The sequence below is a fragment of the Branchiostoma floridae genome, chromosome 14 (assembly GCF_000003815.2).
Source record: "Branchiostoma floridae strain S238N-H82 chromosome 14, Bfl_VNyyK, whole genome shotgun sequence".
NCBI classification, from domain to species: Eukaryota; Metazoa; Chordata; class Leptocardii; order Amphioxiformes; family Branchiostomatidae; genus Branchiostoma; species Branchiostoma floridae.
In genome coordinates this window covers 17,563,131-17,584,451 of record NC_049992.1, presented here as the reverse complement: position 1 = coordinate 17,584,451, position 21,321 = coordinate 17,563,131, and the positions used below count along the sequence as shown (strand labels likewise).

Here is a 21,321-nt window from a genome sequence, read left to right as displayed (position 1 = left end):
AGACAGGGGACACAACATGAACTTACCGACCACTTAAACTCCATAGACCCCACGGGTAGTATCAAGTTCACCCATGAGGAAGAAGATCAGGGCACTCTACCCTTTCTGGACACCTTACTAGTGAGGAGAGAAGACGGCACGGTGAAACTTTTGGTCTACAGAAAAAAGACCCACACAGACCAGTATCTGGATTTCAATTCCCATCATCCGCTCCACCAGAAACTAGGAGTAATCAGAACGCTGATGGACAGGAGCAAAACAGTGGTCACAGAGGAAACAGACAGACAACAAGAGGTCAAACACATCAAACAAGCCCTGTCACTCTGTGGTTACCCAGACTGGACTTTCAAAAGAGTGCAACATCAGTCCAACAAACCCAAACCCAAGAAAGAAAAGAAGAAAGAAGAACAGAAGTCCAAGGGCATGATCATCATACCTTATGTCAAAGGCATTACAGAGACACTTGAAAGGATCTTCAGAAAACATGCCATTGCCACGGCAGTTAAGCCCAAGACCACGCTCAGAAACTTGTTGGTGCATCCCAAGGACAGACTGGAAGACTCCTCTAAAACAGACTGTGTCTACAAGATTCCGTGCAAAAGTTGTGACAAGGTGTACATTGGAGAGACGGGCAGGACTTTCAACACCAGACTTGAAGAACACAAAAAGGAGGCACAAAATTAGCAAAGGCAGTGCATACACAAGATCTCAGAAGAAGGCAGCAGAACAAACAGAGAACAAATCGGCAGTCACAGACCATATTCATAGAAACAATTGCGTAATAGACTGGGAGGGGGCAAGAGTCATTGACAGAGAGGAAAACAGAAGAACTCGATGGATTAAAGAAGCAGTTTGGATCAGAAAATCAGTGCCAGTCATGAACAGAGACGAGGGGGGATACAAGCTGAGCCACGTCTGGGATGGCATTCTTGCTGCTGCAACGCCACCTACATCGGCTATAAGTAGCAGCAAGAAGTAGTTCCCGTCATTCCACCCTGATGATGGTGTCTGACAGACACCGAAACGTCGGAAGTAAGTTATTTTCTGGTTGTGCTAAAAGAACCTTACTATATGGATATTAATTTTTGTTTTTAATGTTAACTTTTATGAACACCAACGCCGATGCAAATGCTGTATTGTACACTTAACACTTAACTTACCAGTATAGTAGTGACCATGAGTGTTTTGTTGTTCAGGTCGTAAGAGCTGTCGACCGGAACCTTTGTCGTCCCTCCCATGAACACAACATGCTCATCAAGAGTCAGACCCTCCTCTTCGGACCACTCTCCCACCTGCGCAACAATCAATCGGAAAGTGGTAAGAATTCCAGACGAGTTCTTCTCTCATAGCTTACAAATTGCCACTATGTTAGCTATATTAGCTGTTTTCACAGTGATCAGATTTTCAGGCGGGACTTGAATACTTACCAACAGGTTTTCTGTACTGGTAAGTGTAGTGGATTGCACAGCTGGCGCCGTGTTGATTGTAAGTCGTGCCAAAAAGTACCATTAAAAGACTTTTAAAACATTATCTTGAACATGTTTTGGATGTTTTAGCGCTGTGCACGTACATTGTTGTAAGTGATGTGTACGAGTGGTTTTCATTAGGACACTTAGAATTTAAGATGTTCATGGTTATTTCATTGTTCATTATACGCACAAAAGGGTTATGCAGAAAAACATTTTTTTTCAAGACCGGTTGCCTGTGGAAATTTTTAAATACATTTTACCTTTTTAACACGAGTCATATCAATGTGACAATGTGAAACTATATTTTGTGTGTGTGTGTGGGGGGGGGGGAGGGGCAGTTGACCAAAAAAATCGCCTTCGGAATTAACTGTTGCGGTCCATTCCTTATAGTTTGACGTGAACCTTTGCGAATGGATTTGCAAGGCTTGAATTTTTATCACAACGCCCTATGTTCTAAAAACAGCAGCTTATAAAAGGTTCTGTACCAGACTTCCATGTCGAATGTGCTTTTTGGCTCACTGAGTCAATAAGTGAGCATCAGCCGTTTCAAAATGGCCGCCAGCGGTCAACCACCCTTTGTAGTTATCATTCTGTAGCATATCACATTACATCAGTGGCAGACAGGTCGGGAGATAGAGTGCCAGCGGGCCCCTGTAAATTTACCGGTAGTGAATGACATACGGTGATGTTTTGTCGAGATAACGCACGTATTTGATCCGTAAAATATACTTCTGGGAGATAGAAAGACCTTTAGGGGCAGTTTGGGCAGATCCGTCTGAGCTAGATAATATTCTATCGGTGACGTTTGAGTGCTGGAAAAAAAACGTTGTGTCAGGTTGCTGTATATAAGTTTTCTTAGGATGAAGCCATGACAGTAAACTTTTTTTGGAGAAGACATTATGAGAGAAGACTGCACTATACTGCACTATAATAAGTACTTATATGCGCATAGAATCACTAGAACATCACGTTTCGCTGAATAAAGCCAACATCCTTGAATTTGAACCATATTTCCCTCCAAAAAAACTGAAGGAAGCAGTAAATATGCGAACCGCGCATTGAACAGAGACAGAAAAAGACGCATGCGCGATTGTCTGTCAGATGTCACGTTCCGTAAGTAACATTGGACAGGTCCATTTCGTGGAAAATTTTGTGGAAAAGTTTCAATTTCTTCAAAGTGCTGGCCATGCAAATCTCAGTCTTCTTTTGGTAATTTATATAACGGTTATACACACACATATGTTTATATATATATATATATATATATATATATATAAATATATATGTGTGTGTGTGTGTGTGATTGTGTGTGTGTGTGTGTGTGTGTGTGTGTGTGTGCGTGTAAAATTCCTCTTAGTACATACTAAAGATTATAACACGTTTCGAACACTTCTTCGTTTGAATGCTGGATTTTATTTTTTAACACAAGCGTAGATGCGGTATGTGAGGATGCATGTATCAGGTTTCATGTTTTAGTTATTACCGCTGTCGGTAAGTTTATGACAAGCCATGAACATTTCAGCATGCATCACCATACTGGGTAGGGCTTGACTCACATACAAAAACATTATTAATATATCCATGCCCTTTCCACCTAACGATGGAAAAAATAAAAGAATTCCTCATCTTTGTACAAGGAAGATAATGATGATAGTAATTTTATAATAATGGCAACTACTACTTTTGGTTCAACGATGACTATTGTACAGTGAGAAGATAGAGGAAAAATAGTGGGAGTATCCCAAAATGATGTAGTACGTTTTCGAGACCTTTTTCATCACTTCATTGCCTCGCTATGTACAGTTCGTACATTTTGTGTTGAAACACATGGCAATCATGAACAGGCCGCTCTAACAAGTTCAACTACAATTGACACAAGTTGACATTAAGTCGGTCTTCACCAATGACGTTCGGGACCAATATTTTGAGTCCATGTGATTTATTGCCATCCTTAATCAAACGGACTGGTAAGACAATCTTCAGCAGAAACCATAATAACAAAGTGCCAAAGTATGAATAATTCTGCACAGAGTTTCTGTAAAACATTTTGTATCCGATAGAACTGTACGTCATACAGCGGTTTTGCGGCCTTTTGATCTTTATTTGCATGCGTAGCTATACATTTTATAGAGCACAGTCACGTCTCTGAATTGTATTCATGTTTATTTTTTCATAATACACAGGCCGAGAGAGTCGTTGCAGTGTTGAACTGTGTTGGTTACAAAATTTTAAAGTGCTAATTTATCAGTGAGGTCATACACTGTTGAAATGGACTGTTTTACGATGCTGCTTCGTAGATTGTACTTAAGGTTACTAGTATTTTGTATTCTACATATTCTCTGATGTGTTATCTGTGGGCCAATACACCAGCTACTTATGTCCAATGTATCTTGCCTTGTTGCAACCACAATAAAGCCAAATCAATAAGGTCGGATAACTAAACGAAAAACTGTAGGAAAGTTTACTACTCATTGGTAGAGTTTGAATTAGGTAGGTACCTTTGCCATGCCCTTCTTCCTAAGGTTCACCACGTCGAACATATTCTCCATGGGTGCAGCTCTGGAGTTGAAACTGATGTCCGCAACTGCACCCGGCCCATTTGCCTGATGATGGAAATGTAGTGTCACTGATTTATTACCTTCTCTAAGATTGGGAGTTAACTTCATACTCATCATATGCGTAACTCAGTTCGTAAAGGCGCACTCTCACTGCACTTGCGTCAAGCTTGCGTCACTGTGGGGTTCGAAAGATACTCAACGAATTGCAGAGATAATATAAAGAACGAATTTTCTTACCCTTTGTCTATTTTGTCGTCTTCTAAGACGTACTTTTACGTATTATGCAATATCTAAATTTCTAAAAAAAATCGGAGAGAATACCAACACAAACGAGGTGGAAGACGAAACACATTTCTAATGTCAAACTGCTCTTTCTACAATCACGAAAGAAAAGACCTGTTTGAAGATGCCCTCAAATTCCACCCAGACTTCTTTACATTCACTTACAAAAAAAAAACAATTCTTCCTTCTAACATCACAAAACCCACACATAATAGAAAAGGTGGGATCTTTCGTCTTCCACTGTCTTCAGAAAAGGAGTCGAACCCAATAACCCAGGATCTAGAGTTAGCCTTTACTAGTTTTAGACTAGAATAGACACTTGTGATATTGTTTTTACATTGTTTGAATCTCTTATGTTACCTGCAATTAGCCCACGGGCAGGAAGTTGCAATAAACTTTACTCATTATCATGTTACGTGTTGCCATGGCAACGAGTTTCTAAAATGCATATTTTACAAAGTTAACCATTATTTTTTAATCACTGACATTTTGGGGTCTTCTTGCCAAGTCATACTTGTTAGCATGAAAGTTCATCTGTAAATGACTAAACTTTACGTAACCAACACCAATGGCATTTACGACCCTCTGCTGCAGTCGTTTGTCCCTGACGCCACGTCAGGAAGCTACAGCAGACGGGTCCATTCCGTGAACAAGGCAGACGGAGTCGGCTGGAAATTTTGGGTAAGTCCAAATCTAACTTGGTGTTGGTTACGTAAAGTTTAGTCTTTTCCACAAGTCACACTTGTATTTCTGTCAATCTATGATCACCATTGAAACACCATTGAAACCTGACCTGTTTGATGAACTGATAGAGGGTGGAGCCTTGGTCCCACGGGTGAGCCCCTGGGGCGCCTTCGCAGACGTTACACGGCAGGTCGGGAGCGTACAGGTTCCTCCCCGAGCTCAGGAAGTCGTGCAGGCCGTACGCGAGTGCCATCACGGAGTCGAACGTTGCGTACGCGTAAACCTTTGGGGAGGAAAAACGAGGAACATTTGTCAAAAGACATTGTCAGAAGTGATATAGCGCTGTTCCTTTTTATACCTGTTTTGGAACCCCCTGTGGAATGGAGATTTATCGGATGACAAAATTGATAAGTCTCGATCCATTTCAGGAACTGTTTCGTATGTTCCTCAGGGGCAGATAACAGACACCGTTGGTGCACGTTTTGTCACATCGGATTCGGCTTTATATTCATACTATCTTAGACAGTACAGATGCAGTCTTGCTTGGAATGACGTTTGTTTTTTGACGTAGCACCACAATACCGTACATACAGCCATTCAAATGTGGGGTATGGGAATGTTATGGCTGTTGTTGGACACCTGTCACTGATGATGATACAGTGGCATGTACGAATGTACGTTTGTTGTCGACCGCCAACCCCCCCCCCCCCAAAATCTAGGGTGGCCCATCACCATATTCAAACCTTCCCGTCAGTCTGTGCGTGAATCCCGTACGATTCCAGGATTTATGCTCCTAACATGTCGAAGGAATTCTTTCAAGGACTAAAGGATTTCTTTACACCAATTCCTATGATGAATCCTTTGCCACGATTCCTGCATTAGTATCATGAATCCTGTATGTATCGGGTGGTTGTACTCACGTCCACGAACCCTCCACAGTTGACACGTCCTGGTCTGCTTCCCCTGCCTCCCTGAGACCTGGCGAGTTTGAGTCTTCGCAAAAGTTCTTTATAATGCGATCCTCTGCCTACAGACACCCTGGTACCCACTATCCCCAACAGGTGGTCAGGGACAGGTTGACATGGGTCATACAGACCCTCCTGTAAGAATGACATTCACGAACTGTGAACAGTTTCGTCTACGTGCCAAAACGTGGGCAATCTTTTAGGATCCGTAAGTGGTAAGTACCACTTCCATACGAACTCACAGAGAATCCGACGGATATTTAGCACGCAGACACGCCATAGAACTTTACGTGCGGACAAAACTTTGTGTGCCATCGGGTTGCGGATTCACCCCCCCCCCCCAAGGTGCCAGTACGGGCGACTATATGTACACAGGCTTTGAAGACATATAAGACGAATAGAGCCATTGTCGCTTGCTCTAAGCATGAAATTATCTCAAGTAGCACGATGTAGCCAATATTAATTTCCAACTGAAAATGCAATTCAACAAAACTGTAACCAAGAGCAATGTAATTTTCATTTCTATTCTTTTCCATTTTTTTATTACAAGACCTTAGAGCAATCCGATCAATTTTATCCCTAATCATTTATTTTCTGTTCTTCGAATTTCTTTACCACTGCCATGGTAACACCTTTCTTTGTACACAACCAACTGTTTTATTAAAGCGGCCTTTCGGTAACCGTCTTTCAGTTTCCTCAGGGCAATTCTGACTGGTTCACTGCGCATGCGGTTAGTGCGGTAACTGTCTATCTACTAAGCTCAAGTATGCTTGAGACCGCGAAACCTCGGCAACCAGTGCAACGGAAACAAGTCAGCATTATCCCGAGGAAAGGGACAGGTGGTCACCGAAACTTTTGTTGAATAAAACTAAAATTCTTGACTACCTGTGCTTAATCTTACAATTTAACCTCCGCAGTGGTTAACACCGAGCCTGTGCTCTTCTCTCAGTGTTTAGAGCAGGGATTATTTAGTAGCGTATAAAAGCTCATACTGCGCTTTGTTGTCTACAAACTAATCCCAGATTAGCTCTCATTGCAACTTTCAGTAAGGATCTGTATTGGACTGTGACTAGCTGCATCAATGAGTTATCTGCTTCAGTGAACAAAACTAGAAAGTTGGCTTACATAGATTATTGTCTCAATTGTGTGCTCCGTTTAAAGCCGTCTTTGAGACTAAATAACACAGTTATTTGCATACAACTAAATGTTTTATTTAACCGACGTACCGGTGGCCGTCATTCGCCTTATATGGAGCAAACCTGACTGGTTGTATTTCGCACTAGTACTGCAGCTAGGTGTCGCTGCTTACAGATACGTATTGTTTTCCAGATTGAGCTCCACTAAAGATGGTATCTCACTGAACTTGAAGCACCTGTGCGGAACTGCGGGGTTGGTTCACTGCGGCACTGTTGTATTATTTTTGCCGATTTATTTATAGTTTAGATATTGCGTAATACGTAAAACTATGACTTAGAAGACAACAAAATACACAAAACGTAAGAAGGTCGATCTTTGTGTCTGAAATTCTTTTGAACCCCGCATGGCCGCAGAGATGCCCAAAGTGCACACATTCAAACCTTACCAACAAGAATACTTTTTGCCACTTTTACAGAAGCCAAATCATCCTTCCTCCTCCCATGTTTACACTTCCACATCTCAGGAGGAATTTCTGAAATGCTGAATGCTTCTTTTCTAGCACTATAACGTTATGGCTTCGTGGCTACTTACATCATTTCAAAACTAAGGTGAAAATCTTTTATCGTATTCCAGCTAGTATAAAGCAAATCATCCAAAAGTCTTCTAAGCCTTATTTTGTGCTGTTATGAAATAAATGCAACCCGAATACTGTTTAAGAACGCACACTGGCCATGTGAAGCATAAAAATGAATTAATGATAATCTTTGGTCCTAGTCGTTGAAGATGATATTGTATATTGATATAACACATTAGCCAATGTTGTATATTAGCGAAAGTTTGAATTGATAGAGAACTGTTTATGAAGAGGTCCAAAGTTGTGATAAGAGTTTTCTTTTTCGATTGCAAGTACACAAGAACAATGCACCACTCTCAAAGGGAGCCAAATTCCTACGCTTATAAGGTAACTATGATAAATTATTTTCAACCCCAGTGATGAACTGGGACGAGGGGGAATACGAGCTTAGCCACGTTTGGGGTTGTTTTCTCACCGCAAAAGCGCCACCTACATCGACTACATATAGCGGTGAGAAGCAGAACTTCAGTTACAATTAGAAGCTATAACGAAGGTGTCTGATAGACATCGAAACGTAAGCAATATAAGTACCTGCTGGTTGTCTTAAAAAGAATTCTCCTATATCCTATTTTTAAATGATGTTGAAAAAGTACGTACTATTGAGGTGATTCCATCTGTGACGACCCAGGCCCAACCATGTCCCGTCATACCTAAGGCCTTTGCTTGCTTCAGAATTACACGTGCGTGTTCCGCAAGGCCGTTCAATATTACAACTCGAACTCCTACATCAGCAACAAAAAAACAACATGTACATGTATTGCATCAACTTTATGACTAATGTGCCATCATAAAAATAAATACCATATTGTCACAACATTATGGTCTAATAAGTGTAGATTCTTAGACATACTCTAATCAACAGTTCCCTGAAGTATCTGCCAGCCCGTATGTTTATAATACAACTACTAATTCCGAGCAATTTGCGTCATCTGTACATTATGCTTGTTAAAGTCGCTATACAGGATCATTATTATTGCCTAATTATTTCCCAATAGCTACGATCCGAACCATATCTTTTTTTTTAATTAGTCCCAGCCGTTAGTTTGCGAACAGACATATCGTATGTCACCATTTACATTCATATTTAACTTCACTTTGTTACAAATTTCATTATTTCTCATGGAAGAGATCGATGTAGCTCATTTGGCACAGAAAATGAAATATTTCGCAAGAGTACTATGATAAAAAAAGCTTTCGTCAGCCCTCCGAAATCTTTCTTCAACTCTTCCTAGCCAGGTGACCTACGAGTCAAAGGTGACACAGATCACGTGACACAAGGGTGTTCCACATGGGGAGGGGTGATGGGCAATGGCCCCAATTGACGAAGCCGCTGAAGACCAAATTTGATTTTTTTTTTTAAGTCTATTTTCGACTTATAGCAGGAAAATGCAAGAGACATTTTACATAGGTGAGACAGTGTAGGGTGCAGACATTCAGATTAGGCAAAACAAACAAGGTTTTGGTCCATTTTTAGGCCTCTGCTGACCCCCAACTTGAAGTGGTCAGTCCCTAAATTGACGTCATGAGAAACCAAGATGGTGACATACTTCAGAGCTAGCTGCGATATAAGCGTCGCTAGTCGGTCCTTTTTTTTTTTAAATCAGACTTTTTGTACACTTAATTAATATAGAGGGCTGCTCTGTGGGGTGAGTTGTTATGACATGTTTACGGATGATTTTATGGCACCCTGAACTTGCCTAATTTTACATTATCGCCTGTACAGATTTCCATTTGTGCCCACTGGCCTGATGACTAATTTCCCTACCTTTATCTCGTATACTTCGCAGCTGGGGCTCCACGTTGAGCTCTTCCGGCTTGTCAATCGGGTTATACTGTTCGGAGGAAACTATAGTCCAGTCCCTCTGAGCAGCGATCTTCTGAAACTCTCGTACGCCGTTAATCCCTGAAAACATCAACATTTTAAGCTGTTTTTGTGTTTGTTTGTTTGTGTGTGTGTGTGTGTGTGTGTGTGTGTGTATGTGATATCTAAAGAACGGCTTGGTAGATTGGTTTTATACATGATGTGTAGGTGAGGTTTGATAAAAGATGGAAATGGTTAGATTTTGGGCTGTCTAGCGGCTTCTGTTGGGACTGCAGCACAACGCCCGGTTTTGCTATCTCGCGTTCTAAGCTATGGTCACGATATTGGGGTACTAGATAACTCTTGTGCTCGGGTAGAAGTGACATGACTCTAGCGGCTAGTGTTGGGATTGCAGGGGTATTCTTGCCAAAACTTTCAGAAGAGGATAACTCAAGAAGGGAACAACGGATTTTCATGATTTTTCGGTATATTTTCTGCATAAAAGTGTCATTTCCCTTATTGCATAGTAGCCATAATAGCAAATAAATAGCATCGCACTAAGTTCTCCACAAAGTTAACTTTAAGAATGCGTCGATGAAGGCAAGACATCCAAGTACTAGCATACGTAAGGTAGCAGTAATTACTTATGCGACTGGACAGAGTTTAAAGTTTTATGCATATGTAGCAAATGACAAAAGTAATGTATTTTCTTTTAGATTTGCTTTTGGACAGACGAGGACAATGTGTCACTTCAGATAAGTTAGTTACGTATATCAAAAGCGTCACATACACAGTACTGACAGAAGTTAAAGGCCCTTTTTACCTCCTCAAACACTAAATCAGGTACCCATTTAGTGTACACCTGGATGACATGAGTAAGGTCGTGTAAAGTGTCTTTCCCAAGTACACAACGTCGGAGACACGGCGTGTATCAAACTAGGGACCTCTATCTAGCCGAACGCTCTACTAGTTACACCTCCTCCCATGACGCCACAAAGTAATGTAAGCTAACTAAAACGTCTGACCTCTACCAAAATCTATCCATGACCAGTTTCTTGTCAATGTGTACTTGTTCGCTTTCGTAAACTTCAAGGATATATAGCTTCAAACTTTGTTCTTATGCCTGTGACCTAACTGTCTTGTCGGGCACAGAAATCGAAGCATCTCAGCACCCCTGTCGTCGATACCGACCCCAAATCCGCAGTGATCCTACCAGAAATCCCGTTGTACGCAGTCGATAACGTCGGCTTGACACTAGGGTGTTCAAAGCCAGGCGTTTTCACTGAGACTTCTCATGAATAGTCATGGCAATGTCAGCAAAATGCCACATTTGAATACGCCCCTTAAACCTCCTTACAAGATCAAACTGTAGCGTCAACTGAACGACACAGATGTGAGTTGCCCTTTGCGTTCCGACGCGACAGCTTTGACACAGCGTGAGGCACTGATCCGCTTGTTGTCACAAAACTTTCAAATTGATGGGTTTTAGAGCCGATTTAATTCTTCTTATACTATTGTTTGAATAGGGGAAGCTTAGGAGGACCTGCGGCGGGCTAAAATAGTCCATTCGACCCAGACTTCTTTTTTTGTGTGTTTCGAGTATATAAGCCTGTGTCTACGCCGCATTCGTGTACGCGACGATTGTAGTATATTGAAAACAGATAAATCCATTTGTATTCTATATATGAAGCACCTAGACATATTTCTCCTTATGTTGTCGCGAAAGTTCTTTCTGTTGTACAAAATGAACGTACGAACCTACGTTTATACGTTACAAAAATGCAACATTTGGGGCCCAAAGGCTAGTTGAGGGGGCTGAATTCTGTTGGTCGCATACATAGCACACACAACTGTATATATCAATATTTTAGGGGTAATGAGTCGTTCGGTGTAATATAACCAGCTGCTGCCGCGCCGCGTGCCTGCAGAGCTGGTGTGTTACGCCGAACGGCGGTTATACCGGCTATATAGATACAGATACAGAATATGTGTATGTGTGAAATTTCATCCCGATGATAAAAACAAGATAACGCTTACCGTAGTCGCTTGTCGAAGTAAACAACGCTAATCTGTTCCAGTCGTGCTTTTCCGCAAAGGCTGCGATGGCTTTGCTTTGCATACTGTCAGGGGGCATCATCTTGACCAAGTAAGGGTACTGGTTGATGTTGTCTGTCAGGGTGGGGTCCGTGGCCCAAGGAGCTATATGTGGGATCTATGTGGAGACAAACAAATGGAGGTTTGGCCTATTAACCTTGTTCCCCGTACTCTTTTATCTATATTTCTATTTATTTATCTTTTTTATTTATTTATTACGATTCACAGAAAGAGATCTGAGAGGTGTAGGCAACATGATTATACATCCTTTACAAGGCCCACACCTGCAGCATACAGTTAAAACAAGAAATGAACTATAAAACTACATAAAGATATTCTAACAGAAAACAGCAAATACAAAATAATAGCCAAACAAAACAACAGTACTCATGGGCCATAATGATTAGTTTTTACGTATAGTGGGTAGGTAGGTATGGTTTTGGGCTTTGTACGATACCCTTATCAAAATCTTGCAAACCTGCATCCTCCTACGCAGGGACATGCAACAGCAAAACCGCCTGTCTGCATGTACCCTGCTTTTTCAACCGTCAATCCTAGTTCATGTGGACGCCCCCTCCCACCACCACCACCAGCTGTCAGCCAACCAGAGAATAGACCTTTCAGTTTTCAAAAGGGGTCTTGCATATATAAGGATAGGCTCATTAATATTTATAAGCAGGGCGGTTAGGAACTAAGGGTGACGGTTGAGAAAGCAGGGTACATCCAGACAGGCGGCTCCGCCGTTGGAAGTCCCTGCGTAGGAGGATGGCAAACCTGTAGTCCTGCGCATACTGGATGAACTGCCTTGACCGATGTGGTGGTCGCTGGTCCAATGACGGCAACGATTCCTTGCGTTGCCTGATAGCAAGCTGAAGAACAGTAACAGATAGACCCAGTCAGGCTAGATCGGCAGTAGTTCATTATTTCGTTCGGAACTTTCTAGTGGCTACTGTCGCACAATTTCCTTACCACTTCTAGAACAGGGTATATTTGTAAGGGTCCCTTTTTACTAGACGGCGATTCTGCTGCTCTCTGATTGCGACCGAAATAGGATATGTGTAACCTTCACTTTCATTCTAGGTACATCATACAAAATGTAAAAATGTGACCAAGAAGACAATAAAACGCACAAAGTGTAAAAAGATTCGTTTCTAGTCTATGCAATTCGTTGAGCGACCTGTCAAATTTTAGGTCGCAGAGAGAGCGCGGCGAGAGCGTCGTCCTGGTGGAATGGGGGTATAACTGAAGGGGTTGCTAGTCATTCCGCTTAAATGTCCTCAAGACACCTAATGGGACACGGAATCCCAAATTTATACCCCTTTCAAAAAGGCGACTGTATCCCCAACAGGGTTGTACCATCCCAGAATTGAACCGGAGTTAACCATTTGCCAACTAATCAGAACCACAGCCTCAATTCACTCATTTTCGGTGGTGCTAGTCCGTTATGATGTTGCCATGAACATTGGTTTGCTTACTACACGGCTAGTGCACAAATGTAAAGTCTCAATGTTTGCATTGACAGTTTCTACATTATCACACCCTGACTGGTCTCAAAAGACAAGTGGATGGAGATGTTGTTTTGATTCATTGATACCTTTGTTAAGAGTCGTGCAATGAAGAAATTAAAGTAGGGCTTACATGTGATAAGAAATGTATTCCCTTAGTATAAAACTCATTAGTTTGCCAGTAAGAAGTTTCCAGGAAAAGATAACTGTAGATTGGCCGCAACTTGTGTTTTGGGATTCTTCCAAGTAGCGTGCATGGAATGCTAAATATGCCTTGGCAAACTTACCTACTAAGTCAAAGATTCCCATTGTGTAGATGTCTTAATCTAAGAACGTACCGCAATGTCAGACTATAGTGGCACGTAAAGAGTGCGATACAGTACCACATCTGACAAGCAAGCTGTTCCTGTCGTTTAAGAGACGACGGTACGTCTGGCGCTGTTACAATGATGGACAAGGTGATTCTGCGGTTCAGGCATGTACTTGATTCCAGGAAGAATCAGTTAATGCGAGCGTGTAACATGATTCTCCTGTCATTTCTGGTTAAATTCGAAATGTCTCAAAATCCAGGTAACCCTATTCATCTCGTATACCTAGTCCATTGCTACCTGGTTAAGTGTATACTGCAGAAGCCAGTTATAATTGCACAACGGATTAACGCGAACTTCTGTTAACTGCACTGAATCCCAAAATCCCAAACCGGTGCGGTCCAGCTAGATAACTTCGCATCATTGCACCAGCCGGATAATTGTACGATATTCACAAGCAAATATGCCGTGCAATTAAGCGGCTTTTACTGTATTGGTAATTTTTTTTTCAAACGTTCTACTCTTCATGAAAGCTATTTTATGATCTCGGTATATTTCTGTGTGATTCTAATGCCCGCATGTTTATAGGTATGTTTTATGTGTAAGTCTAATACCCGTATGTATATAGGTATGTTTTTATTCTGAACCGTGAAATATGACCTTCTTCGGTTTAATAGATATAGTTAACAAACTTCAGTTATTGATATGGTCGCTAAAACACTCTATTTGTGTTTGCAGGAAACGTCGCCGTTATCCAGTTATAGCTGGCGTCAAGACGGATATATGGCTCAAACGACCGTTTAAGAACGGTATCTGGGCATGTAGCTGTATCCTTATCTTGTCACATGTCTTCCTTCCATTACGCTATGGTTTCCCCGTTTTTATCGAAAGATTTGACTGGTTGTTAGTCGCTAACAGACTGACTGGCTATTATAGGGAGAATAATTTACCAAGGGAGTTTTGCTATCAGAGACACTCGTCGTTCGCGCAGGAGAAGGAAAATGAACCTTTAGAAGCGTGAACTGACTCCCCTGGCAAATTTCCCGATTATTTTGGCGAATTGTACTATCCCGTATCTCCGAAGGAAGCCTAGTGGACTAAAAACTGACTACGCTGGCTATCAAAAGGAAACTAATTTACCAACTTGGAGTTTTGCTGCCAGAGATGCTCGTAGGTCGCGCGGGAGAAGGAACATGAACCTTTAAAAGCGTGGACTGACCCCCCTGGCCAATTTCCCGATTATTTTGGCGAATTCTACGATCCCCGTATCCCCGAAGGAAGGCCTGGTGGAGGCTACTAATAGTTGGTTGTCTGGTAGGAGGAGCATGCTTGGCAAGCACCGGGAGCAAGTCAAGGTCGTACACGGCCCGATTGCAGCACGCCAGGGGTCGTCGCGTTAATCAAATCCGCACATCATTCGGTCTGTGGCAATCTTCCCACTAATCTGCCCAGCAACTGCCAGGGATAGAAAATGTTGATACAATCAGCGCTCTGAATACACAGTAGGAATGAGCCAGCGTGGAACGCTATACATTGGCATATTGACTTTTTTTCCCTTTACAGATACTAGGCTAGGGGTGGCTACCGGTACGATATAAAGGTACAAAACCGTTTTGTCTTGTTGGACCGGTCCAGAAAAACCGGACCTGAAAAATTAGTGTCTTCAATGTTGGACCTGTATTTTTTTCTTAACTAAGCATATTCGGATTCCCTGACCTTTACGCAGTTCTAAAATATATATTCTACCTCTTGTGCTTCTTTGAAGTGATCTCAAAACGATCTTACTGCGAGTGCACTCTACAAAAAGCCTTGGCATTGCCGTATCTCTTTTGATGGCATGTTGCCAGTAAAAGTGGCCAACGTCTCTGAAACAGCTTGCTCGCCACAAAAACGCGATGTTGCCTTTCTCTTATGTTAAGGTTGAAATAATGACTGCATTTCGTTCAACAGGCACAAGTGATAAAACTGCCACCTTGTTGAGCGGAAGGAGTTAATATAGAGCTTTATCTCAAGGGCATTCGCTTCTCAACCGGACGGTGACGAAGGTCTTCATTTAGGCGGATTAGTGCGAAGTCGCTTCCGGCTGGGCTGTTAATTACCTTCACGCCCCAGTGGCGAAGTGATAAACCACCAACGCCAGCGGTTGTAGTGACAGATGATTAAAGAGCCTGATGGCACGGCCCGTTTGCTCCTTTCACGCTTGAAGGCCCCTTCACACGAGAGCAAGAATGAGCCGGAATGCCGTGAGTGTGAAAATTCTTCACTAATCCTGGGACTACGTAGTGTATTCTAGAAATTCTCTCTGCATTCCAGAGTTGTGCCCGTTATTTTGGCTGGTCAGAAAGTTTTTGACATGCTTAAATCTTTGGGACTTCGATGTAGAAACGAAACTGCAAGCCACTTCGAATACAATACGACTTACCTGGAATAGAAAAGAATTTTCATTCCGACGGCATTTTGGCTCATTCCTTCTCGTGTGAAGGGGACAAAAGGTCCATTTGGAATTCCCACCCGAATGGCCCCGAATGTGGCACGGATTTTGCAAATACTTCATTCCGGCTGGTTCTGCTTGATTCCTGCTAATTCGGTTTCAGTTTGAAGGCCCTATGGGATTGGAACATAATCTTGTAGGAAGACAAAGTTTCTACTATCCTATTACAAAAGAATTTCGATAAGTGCCTTAGCCAAGATAGAATAAAGGATGAAGAGCATTTTGAAGTTGAATGTAGTTTATACAGCAAAAATTAAGTTGGGATGTATAAACAGATACAGTATATGTTTTCGTACCGTATACAAATAATGCGGACTTCACATTTCTTCAGAGTTCGTACAGCAAAAGTAAGTTGGAATGTACAAACGAATACAACCAATGTTTCATTTCTTCATACACGGAAGTAATACAGAATTTTTCTAAAAATTTCTAGTTAGTTCATCCAGCAAAAAGACAGCTGGAAATCAGCAACGAATACAATCTATGTTTCTCTAATTCATACAATTATTAATAAGTGATACAACATTTCTCCACTATGAGTTGGTTTGAATAAATATTCAATAGCAAAATAACCTGTTATCATATAAAAAGATAAATAAGTCGAATTCACCTGGTAAAATATAATTCCTGTGCTAACAGATATTACGTCCTTGTAAACTATTCGATTGCAACGTTATAATTATTATCTATACACTAAAGTTTCCCATTATTGAACACAACACCATAACAGCTTATTCGGGACAGAATGTACCTAAAATGCACCTTCTGTAAACGTCCTTCTTATACTGGACCTAAATGTTATATAATGGTGCAAGGGCCGGGACCCAACGAGTTAAGTACACCATTTATGTATATTACAGTCTAACCTGGTGTCAAATACCTCGACTGTCTGTCTCCTCCGAACTTAATGCACATCAAATGGATAGGCGGCGATACGAGCGTTTGAACCCCCACAGTAAAATGGGTCAACAACCAATTAGCAAGCATGTATATACATCATTCGTACTGAATTCTCAATGGGCCAATCACCTTTCATCTTTTTATGGTGCCATATAAAACTTTTATTTCAAAGGATTTCAAGGACAAATCCTTAAAAAATTGAGACTCTGCGGTGTAATTTTTTATGATGTTACAGCAGATGGTATATAATACAGATGATTATTCACATTAAATGAAATGCGCAAAACTTTTAGGCTTGAAGGAAGTTGAAAGGATGTAGTGACATTTTGTTAAAAGGTCAAACACGTTCAGGTGCATTGGCATTAATCTTCTAAGGTAATGCGTGGCCAGGGCCAGCGGTCAACGTTATCAGACGCTTACGCAACACAAAGCTAATGCAAAAAACATCTTCCCAGTTAGAGAAAGGTCACAAAAGGCTATTATTCAGAACATTTTCCCGTATGCATTGGTTGCTCACATGTGTGATCATAGTAATTTGAGGACATCGAACCATCGGCCAATCTCATATTTCTCTGGCAACTCACATTTAATTGGGGCCAGACAAACGCTAAGAAAGAGGAGAAAATTTGTAGATTTACTGATAGATGTTGTAAGAGTAGATCATGTTTACTGTATATGAATGAAGATTTCATTGATTGCTCACACGTGTGATGATAGTGATTTGAGTACATTGATCCATCAGCCAATCTCTTATTTCTGTGGGAACTCACAGTTAATTGGGGCCAGACGAACGCAAAAAAGAGGTGAAAATTTGTAGATTTTCTGATAGATGTTGTAAGAGTAGATCATGTTTACTGTATATGAATGAAAATTTCATTGATTGCTCACACGTGTGATGATAGTGATTTGAGTACATTGATCCATCAGCCAATCTGATATTTCTGTGGCAACTCACAGTTAATTGGGGCCAGATGAACGCTAAGAAATAGGAGAAAATTTGTAAATTTACTGATAGATGTTGTAAGAGTAGATCATGTTTACTGTATATGAATGAAGATTTCATTGATTGCTCACACGTGTGATGATAGTAATTTGAGTACATCGAATCTCACATTTTTGTGGCATCAGCCAATTTCATATGTCTGTGGCAACTCACATTTAATTGGGGCCAGACGAACGCTAAGAAAGAAAAGAAAATTTGAAGATTTTCTGATAAACGTTGTCAGGAAAGATTATGTTTACTGTATATAAATAAAGACCTTATTTTGTCGTATATTACTTACATTCAGCTGTCATATTATGCTTGGTAATTTGATTCGCTTGATGGAATTGAAAAAGGGACAGCGAAGGTTAGTCAATATTCTAAATTGTTAGTGTAGGAAGGAGGGTAACAGATATCGCTGTCGGCTGTAGGAAGGTAGAATTCAATAATTCTCGTTATCGTATTGATTTTTGCCCCGTGGTGTCATACCTTTACGTGCTATGATGCATAATCTAGCCTGTACATGTTGCATAATCTTGAAGGATGTTGAGTAATGCTGTGTTATGTTCCAGGAGGAAATGTTAGTAAATCTTGCTCACTGCACTTAGCTGTTCTGTATATTAATTGTTAGGTGTTGTGTTCTTTACTTATCATTCTGTAAGTACCTTGTCGTATCATAATATACATTATGTATGTTCCAAAATATAATGTTTTGTTATGGACTTATTATTCTTTATATTTCTGAATTTCGTTAATAGGAAAATTTGATACTGTGTTCTGTACGTTTCTGTAAGGTATTAGAGTTGTTAGTTAATGCTTTGTTCTAATGATAACTGTTCAGTACTTATTGACTCTTTTGTATATCCATGAAGGTTGTTAGGTAATACAACATTCTTAAATTACTGTTCTGTATGACTGCGTTCTGTCCGTACGGTTCTGTAGGTTATTGGAGGTTGTTGGACAATGCTGTGGTCTATATTTACTATTCTGTACGCCTTTGAAGGTTGTTAGGTAACATTTCTTTCTGTACTTACTGTTCTGTATCTTCTTGACGCTTGTTAGTAATGCTGTGTTTTGTACTTACTGTTCTGGATGTTCTTGAAGCTTGTAAGTTAAAGCTGTGTTCTGTACTTACTGTTCTGTATGTTCCTGAAGCCTGTTAGATAAGGCTACGTTCTGTACTTACTGTTATGTATGTTCCCGAAGTTTGTTAGGTAAAGCTGTGTTCTTACTTACTGTTCTGTATGTTGCTGAAGATTATTAGGTAAAGCTGTGTTCTGTACTTACTGTTCTGTATGTTCCTGAAGCTTGTTAGGTAAAGCTGTGTTCTTACTTACTGTTCTGTATGTTGCTGAAGCTTATTAGGTAAAGCTGTGTTCTGTACTTACTGTTCTGTATGTTCCTGAAGCTTGTTAGGTAATGCTGTGTTCTGTACTTACTGTTCTGTATGTTCCTGAAGCTTGTTAGGTAATGTTGTGTTCTGTACTTACTGTTCTGTATGTTCCTGAAGCTTGTTAGGTAATGCTGTGTTCTGTTGAGGACTGCACTGATGGTGACGTTGGGGAGTAACTCTGGGTTGGTGTTCACCATATCTATGGCAATGTTTAGCGCAAGCTCCGCCACCCAATCCGCTGAGGAGGACCCAAATAGGCCACCTAAACATGACACAGAAGAACACATCAAAGTTATCATATGGACAAAGGACCAGTGTTGCTGACTCTCGACACAAAATCGTTTCTATCGATCCATCTTGCTTCTATTATAGGTTGACATACATAAAATACTTGTTGCATTGCCAGGGCTTCTTTTGAAGTGACTTGAATCAATGCGTGTTGACACCAAAAGAATTACCGGTTTGTTAGAATTTATTGACAGGAAAGCAATCGATCGGGATGTACTTTGGACCGTAGAGTCTCCTATTAACCCGTGTAATCTCGGATTATCCCGTAAATTGACCTGGTTAACGGTCATCAAAAACACACTTTTCAGAAACTAATCTTCCTGGAGCTGACTTTCACATCCTGCAGTTAGCTGAGTCCTTGGAAACAAAATTACAAACGTAGAGGAAGAACTCGTCAACTTTTAGTTGTTCTTGTTGTTGTTCACAGAAGAAGAAGAAGATGGAAGACTTATGTTGATGGGATTGCTGCCCCTACGGCCGGTGAGGCTATGGGACCGGTGAGGTGAGGTTGTCGTTCATCTTCTAGTGCCCAATGGTACATAGGTCAGCAAGTTGCCTTGCTGTTTCAAAACAAGAGTAACTTTTACGGGGAGGGGTCGCTAGACCTTTTCCTTCAAACGTACTAGCAGCACCGCTCCTCGAATACGGAACCCCTACGGTATATATGTCCTTTCTAAAAGACCGTTGCAACCCCAACCTAGTTGCCATTTCGTGCTTAGAACCGGTAACTGCCAGTTACCAGCTAGTGCAAGTCAGGAGCCCAACTGCGAGGCTGTTACCAGTTGGGCTACAATGACACCCTTTTTAACTTTTGGAAGATGGAATTTTTTATTGAAGTCAAATTAAAGATAACGTAATACAACTAAAACCGTCAAATGGAGCAGAGCTAAATTTGGTAAGACACGTTACCGTTTTGGCCATTAACAAAGGGTATAACCACGACCATTACATGAATCATTTGATGATGATATGTCCATCTCACGCCTTGATCGACAGATTGCACACTAAATCAGCCATATAGTGTCTACATTAGGCTCCATTTACAACCATACCACGTACCAATAACACAGCGTTATTAATATCATAATGGGTTGTTTTTGATCCCAAGAGTTTACGACTATTTGACGCCCATGGTGGTCTACCTGCTGAGTGATATTTTACTCTTCCAAATGCCACCACTGGGAATAAATATGCCAGATGCTCTCACAACAATATTTGGCGTGATAAATGTACACATTTGCAACCCATCTCGTCAAACATTCCAAGTAACGTAGATATATGTAATAGTTTATCGTTTAAGTGTGGCTTTGTGGTCTGTCAGTGAAATGATGTGCTACGAGGGGTGATCAATAAATTCTGGGTCTCACCTAGATATTGTGTGTACAATTCAACACCTGTGATACTATAAAGAAAGAAAAAAACATTTATGAATATCTACCAAAATGCCCTTTTGAAAATCAATAAAGTTGGATGGGAGAGAGATTGTTGGGGCTTAATAAGATGTACGAGTAAACGTTATTTGCTGGAAGTAAAATAACCACTTAATTCATGGTAGAATACGAAGGTATTTCTCATAAAACACTTTAAAAAGTCTTCGTAGATTTATATATTCTTGTTCCATGTAGATCTTGACCTACACAGCTATGATCGCCTTTTTCTCACTACTCACTAATTTTCGAAAGGACGTTGACTGAAAAGTAATGGACATAATACCTAGCAACTTTGTGATTATTAATAAGAAACTCCATCCTATATATGATTGTGTCTCAAAAAATGAGTTCTGTGCACTGTACATTATGTCTGGTCACGACCTATGACCAGACCTTATTG

The 21,321-nt window shown here is 40.9% G+C and overlaps 2 protein-coding genes across 2 annotated transcripts in view; both read right to left on the bottom strand.

The window, feature by feature from the left end:
• LOC118431047 (glutamate receptor ionotropic, kainate 2-like) overlaps positions 1–4,069 on the bottom strand; it is a 20,434-nt gene extending 16,365 nt beyond the window's left edge. Inside the window, exons 1-2 of the mRNA XM_035842127.1 lie at positions 3,968–4,069; positions 1,161–1,292 (exon numbers count right to left, since the gene is read on the bottom strand). Of these exons, the coding sequence (XP_035698020.1) occupies positions 1,161–1,292; positions 3,968–4,018 (183 nt within the window). The 5' untranslated portion in view covers positions 4,019–4,069. The remainder of the gene's footprint in view (positions 1–1,160; positions 1,293–3,967) is intronic.
• An 815-nt stretch (positions 4,070–4,884) lies between these two features.
• LOC118430190 (glutamate receptor 3.1-like) lies at positions 4,885–20,739 on the bottom strand. The gene is made up of 9 exons (XM_035840899.1): positions 20,736–20,739; positions 19,301–19,465; positions 12,399–12,493; positions 11,568–11,742; positions 9,495–9,632; positions 8,327–8,451; positions 5,914–6,093; positions 5,103–5,276; positions 4,885–4,932 (listed from the first exon to the last, which is right to left on the bottom strand). Exons 1-9 carry the CDS (start codon positions 20,737–20,739, stop codon positions 4,885–4,887), a joined length of 1,104 nt encoding a protein of 367 aa, XP_035696792.1.
• Between the last annotated feature and the right edge of the window lie 582 nt (positions 20,740–21,321).